Consider the following 6,347-nt stretch of genomic DNA (forward strand, 5'->3'; position numbering starts at 1 on the left):
ATTGGAATAACACACTACACAAAACATTGTTTCACCTCCTACTTTGGTGAGTAGCAACTGGGATCTTAAAAGCTTGCAAGCAGCCATAATAGATGCAACGATGGGTCTCTCCTTGTCCAGAGTAAGAAGAATGAAGGAAACTAAAGATCCATGGAAAGAATTACTCCAGTGACTGGTACACCATGTGATCCTCAGCGTATATGACTATGAGACCCAAGAAACTAAATGGTGCCTGGCTACCAATGTCAACCACTCGGAGGGGGATCTATGTAGGAGACCCTGGATAGAGAGGGAGAACAATGTGGGAAAAAACTCAAAAGCATTTGGGAAAAAACTCAAAAGCTTTTGGGAAAAAAAGGGGGGGAACCAGGTTTGCTGGTCTGATAGAGCCTTGTGGAACCCCTGAGATTATGGTCCCTAGCTGCCCTTCACATCTGGAATGAACCCACACCTTTGGTTTCCAGCCAAGCAAAAGACAGGCATATGAGTTGAACACTTACTTGAGGTAGATTCACTCCTTGGAGAGAACAATCATGGAAGAAGGGCTGTGTGTGCACAGGGAGACAGCTCAGGGGACAGGAGTGCATGGAGGGAAGGACACAGGGAAGAGGTAACTATGGGGAGGAAGTGAGAGGGGAGCTGTTGCCTTGTGGTGAATTGTGGTCAATGTCATGAGACAAAGTGTATGTGAATTGCTGTATGGAAAGTGAGTTTGCTCTGTAAATATTCACCAAAATCACAATAAAAAAAAATACTAAAAACTGTTGTTGAAAAATTACACAGCCAAACATGCACTAATTCTGCAATTTCTGTGTGTACAATTCAGTGCCATTGACTCCATTCTTCACGTTGTACAGTCAACTCTCCCTCTTCTTTTCTAGATTATTCTTCACCATGAACATGAACTCACTGCCCCAAGCTTCCTGCCTAATCTTTCTCAATATTCTTCTCATGAAATCCTCTTCTGCTAAAGTGGGCCAGGGCTGGTGTCTGTTACTTGTAGCTGAGACCCCTTACAGAAAAATGCTGAAGGGCAGCCAAGCATCAGGAAAGGACTGACCCCAGAACTAGAAAACCAGGAGGAGTTCCTCAGACTAATCCCTTCTCTTCTCTGTGTGTTTCCTTCTTAAACCCCTCTCTGCAGTCCCCTCTGCTCCTCAGTCCATGGGCAGTCAACGAAGCAGGAGAAGAGGGTTGGGTTTACACATTACAGCCAAGCCACAGAATGATATGCACTGGCTGCCCCACAATCCCAGTTCCAAATACCCTGGTCGCCTCAGCTATGGCAAAGGGGGAGGTCATAAAGGATAACATGACCTTGGGGCCACACCCCACTGTGACGGCATGGAGTAGGGGCTTCCACTCTGAGAAAAGGTTAAAGCATGTGGGTTTGAAGCGTATCCTAAAAGGGTCTGTTGTTTTCATTGGGTGCCGTCAGGTCGGTTCTGACTCAGGGGACCTCTTCTCCAACAGAAGGAAGCACTACTCCCCCTCCCCCCGCACCGTCCTCACAATCCTCGCTGTTTGAGCCCCTTGTTGCAGCCACTGTGTCAACCCACCTGGTTGAGGTCTTCACTTTTCACTGACCCTCTACTTTAATAAGCATGATTCCTTCTCCAGACCCTGTTCTTCCTGACAACATGACCAACATATGGGAGACAAAGTCCCCCCATCCTTGATCCTGAGGAGTATTCTGGTTGTACTTCTCCAAGACAGATTTGGTCATGCTTTCAGCACTTCATGGTATACTGAATATTCTTCACCAACACCATGACTGCAAGGCATCGATTTTTCTTTGGTCTTCCTGATTCACTGTCCAGCTTTTGCATGCAATGAATGAAAATATTGTGCCTTGGGTCAGGTACACCTGAGTCCTCAAAGTGATATCTTTGCTTTTTAGTACTTTTGCAGCAGATTTGCCCAATGCACTATGTTATTTAATTTCCTGACTGGTGCTTTCATGAGCGTTGACTGTGGATCCAAGTAAAATGAAATCTTTGATAAGGTCAATCTTTTCCCCATTTCTCATGATGTTGTTAATGGGTCCAGTTGTAAGGACTTTTGTTTTCATTATGTTGAGGTATGATCTCTAAATGAGGCTGTAGTCTTCATCAGTGAGTGCTTCAAGTCCTCTTCACTTTCAGCAGTCAAGGTTGTGTCATCTGCATATCACAGAGTGTTAATGAGACTTCCTCCAATCCTGATGCCACGTTCTTCTTCATTTACAAGGAGTGTAGAGTCATCCATCACAGCTTGCTGGGCTCTCCCTGGGACAATGCCCCTTCAGACTAGGCTTTATCCCAAATGATTGCATGGACTAAGTCCAGCTTTGTAATGTGTTCCCAATGTGCTGCCCCTCAGCATCTTTCGAGATGATCAGTGATACATGAGAAAGCAAGAGGTACAAAGAAAACAAAGGGATAGCCCCAGTTCTGAACATGGGATGTGAGAAGATAATCATTTTTTGGAAGATTTCAATAACATGGAGACATTTTAATAATATAGCATTTAATTACATCATTTTCTCATCAAAACACTGAGATCACTGAATGATGATTATAGTTGCTTTTTCCACTGATTAGCAGGAAGTTCTTCCACTAACCAATGAAACCAACGAAACACTGCCGTTGAGTCAGATCCAACTCATAGTGACCCCTCCTTGGGTTTCCGAGGTGTTATCACTACAGAAGTAGATTGCCCAACCTACTTTCCGAGGAGTGGCTGGTGGATTTGAACTGCCAGCCTTCTAGTTAGCAGTCAAACTAAAGGCTGCCTCAATTTCCATTGTATGATTTTTTTTCAACAGACTTAATTCATTTTTCAGCCTGAATAATCATTTCTTCAAGTTTTCCACCTGAAGGTTGTCTCCCAATTTTTAATACCTGGTTCTGCTTTAACCATACTCATCTTTTCACTTTTAATCTCTTCTGTATACTTTCTATACGCTGTATTTTTGGGGATTTGCTCAAGAACTTCAAGGATCTCTGTGTATGATATTCTTAGTCTCTTGTGTGGACCCTTACATACAGCCAACTCCACAAGGCCAGTGGGCTTCTCAAGCAGCGCTAATCAGCCAATGGTATGCTGCCCTCTAGTGAAGAAAAGGATTTAATAACTGAATTTCCACATCCCTGGAAACAGAACTAGAAGAGCAAAGGAATTTTTCCTGAGATTTACATCCACCAAGATGTCTCCGTGTCTAAGATCTGAAAGTTTTGACCGAAAAATTTTATCTAAATCTTAGCTAATCTTTGTCATCATTGTTTGGTCCAAAGGGGCCAAAAGATGGGTGGGACAATTACTCTCTTCTTGTCTCTAATGAGGCTCTCAGGGAGTCTGGTCCCAGTGGCTATGGAGGCTCCAGCAAATGCTTCCTCTGTGATCCCTCCAACACCTTTTCTACCCAGAGGACCATCATGCTGAACACCTGCTGCTCACCTGAGCAGGACCTGCCTATATTACCAACATTTCCAACACCCACAATAAAGAGAAGCACTGGCCCGTTATGCGGAGGTGAAGAACACAGCTACAGAATCAACCTCCCCAGGTATGGCTACAGCAGAGGAGACATTTTTGTCCATGAAGACATGACGTTCTTCCAGATCCAGGAGCAGTAGAGTAGGAGGCCTGCATCCATCAGCTCGAACTTGTGATAAACCCAGGCATGATCAGCAGTTTCTCTTGTCTCTGTAGGCGTGATGAAGGACTTCGGGTGCAAACTGGGAAATGGAAGCACAGAAATAGAGTTGGTCTGTGTATAGGCCTGTGTGTTTTTCAATGTTCACCATGCAAAATAAGAGCCAGTGATTACAGTAGGAGCAGCACCAAGACTGAGGGTTGTAAGTTGAGTGTATCGTTGGGATTGGCTGATTCTATTCTAGTGAAACCATTAACTGGGTTGCATGCATGGCTTGACCTGCAACTTGATTTGCCCCATTTCAAGCCTCTGTGTCTAGGTTTCTGAAGTTGCTGTAGTGCATTAACCTGGCTCCACGACCATGAGAGGGGCAAACCAATCGAGCTTCTCCGAGTTCCTCCTCCTGGGGCTCTCCAGGCAGCCCCAGCAGCAGCAGCTCCTCTTTGTGCTCTTCCTGAGCATGTACCTGGCCACGGTCCTGGGCAACGTGCTCATCCTCCTGGCCATCAGCACAGACTCCCGCCTGCACACCCCCATGTACTTCTTCCTCAGCAACCTGTCCTTCGTGGACGTCTGCTTCTCCTCCACCACTGTCCCCAAGATGCTGACCAATCACATACTTGGCAGTCAGACCATCTCCTTCTTGGGGTGTCTCACACAGATGTACTTTCTCTTTGGATTTACTGACATGGACAATTTCCTCCTGGCTGTGATGGCCTATGACCGCTTTGTGGCTGTGTGTCACCCGTTACACTACACAACAAAGATGACCCCTCAGCTCTGTGTCCTGCTCGTCACTGGATCCTGGGTCATTGCCATTCTGAATTCTCTGTTGCACACCCTGCTGATGGCCCGACTCTCATTCTGTGCAGACAACACGATCCCCCACTTCTTCTGTGATGTGCTTCCTCTCCTGAAACTCTCCTGCTCTGAAACACACCTCAATGACATCATGATTCTCACTGAGGGCACCCTGATTATGATCCCTCCATTTGTTTGTATCCTGGTTTCCTACATTTGTATCACTTGGGCAGTCCTGAGAGTGCCGTCCACAAAGGGAAAATGGAAGGCCTTCTCCACCTGTGGCTCCCACCTGGTTGTGGTTTCCCTCTTCTATGGCACCATCATTGCTGTGTATTTCAACCCTTCATCCTCCCATTCAGCTGAGACAGACACTGCAGCTACTGTGATGTACACAGTGGTGACTCCCATGCTGAACCCATTCATCTACAGCCTCAGGAACAAGGAGTTGAAAGGGGCTCTAAGAACAGTGATTGGCAGGAACCTATGTTCTAACTGATGGAAGAATCATGGACCACCAATCCCAGGTATAGAAACCTGCCAACTCATTGTAATGCAATAATCTATGTCTCAGTGTCTGCAAGGAACTAAGACTAAGTACAGATGCCTGTCAAAGGGCTCTGACATAACTATAGCCAGGTATAGTTAATGATATATTTTTTAACTATTGTGTGATAAAATATTTTACATAGAGCTTAAGCTTTTCCTTTCTAAGTGGTCACTTTGAAAACCTTCTCAGCTAATGAATATTTTTCCCTTCCCTTTTGGAAATGCTCTCAGAATCTACAACCCAAATCTGTTGCAGTCTACCCAAACCTGACTCACAGTGACTGTGTAGAACAGAGCCCAACTGTTCCATAAGGTTTCTGAGTCTTTAAATCTTTACTAGAGCAGATTACCTCATATTTCTCCAGCAGTGTGGCTGGTGAGTTCAAACAGTTGACCTTTCAGTTAGCAACCAAACCCTTAAGTATTGCACCACTAAATGCACAGACATCGAGTTGGATCCAACTCATAATGACTCCTCCTTGGGTTTCTGAGGTGGTATCACTATGGGAACAGATTGCCCAACCTTCCTTCCGAGGAGTGGCTGGTGGATTTGAACTACCAGCCTTCTGGTTAGCAGTCAAATGTCTTAGGTACTACGCCACCCGGCTCCTGAATCTACAACAGTGGTCTTTAATCCTGGAGGCCTGTTGGCATAAGTTGGGGAGCTTTTAGAATATACTGATGCTGGGCTGAACCTTGCACAACTGCGTGAGAATCCCTGGGTGGCACCCGGGTGTTGGTGCTCTTTCCTTCTGTATGCTCCCTGAGGTTCCACTGTACATTCTGAGTTGACGTTTACGCTGCTTTCATTCTCATAGACCAATGAAATAGAATCAAGAGTCCAGAAATGAACCTACACATCTATGCTCAACTGATTTTTTACAAGAGTGCTAAATCCATTTGGTGGGGAAAGAAGAGTCCTGTCAATAAATGGTTCTGGGAAAATTGGATTTCCATATGCAGAAAAAGAAAACAGGATCCATGACTCACACCATATACAAAACCAAACTCAAAATGGATGAAGGACCTAAATGGTTAAGGAGTAACCACAAAATCCTTAGAAGGAAAAGCAGAAGTAAGGCTGTTAGGCCAAGCTTTTAACAACAGTTTGTCTAATATAACAGAAGCACAAACAGCAAAAGACAAAGTTGTTGTTGTTAGATGCCATGGAGTTGGTTCTGACTCCCAGTGACCCTATGGACAACAGAACTGAGCACTGCTTGGTCCTGAGCCATCCTCACAGCTGTTGCCACGTTGGAGCCCACTGTCCCAGCCACTGTGTCATTGAGGGTCCTTCCCCTTCTCATTGACCTTCACTTTCCCAAGCAAGATAACCTTCTCTAGGGACTAGTCCCTTCTG

General features: G+C 45.3%; 1 protein-coding gene across 1 annotated transcript; it reads left to right on the plus strand.

The window, feature by feature from the left end:
• The first annotated feature begins 3,998 nt into the window (after nucleotides 1-3,998).
• On the plus strand, nucleotides 3,999-4,937 carry LOC103196049 (olfactory receptor 1F1-like). The gene has a single exon (XM_007939702.1). It carries the CDS (start codon nucleotides 3,999-4,001, stop codon nucleotides 4,935-4,937), a length of 939 nt encoding a protein of 312 aa, XP_007937893.1.
• The last annotated feature ends 1,410 nt before the right edge of the window (nucleotides 4,938-6,347 follow it).

This window comes from Orycteropus afer, unplaced genomic scaffold (assembly GCF_000298275.1).
Source record: "Orycteropus afer afer isolate SDZICR_OR568_19922 unplaced genomic scaffold, OryAfe1.0 scaffold00061, whole genome shotgun sequence".
Lineage (NCBI taxonomy): Eukaryota > Metazoa > Chordata > Mammalia > Tubulidentata > Orycteropodidae > Orycteropus > Orycteropus afer.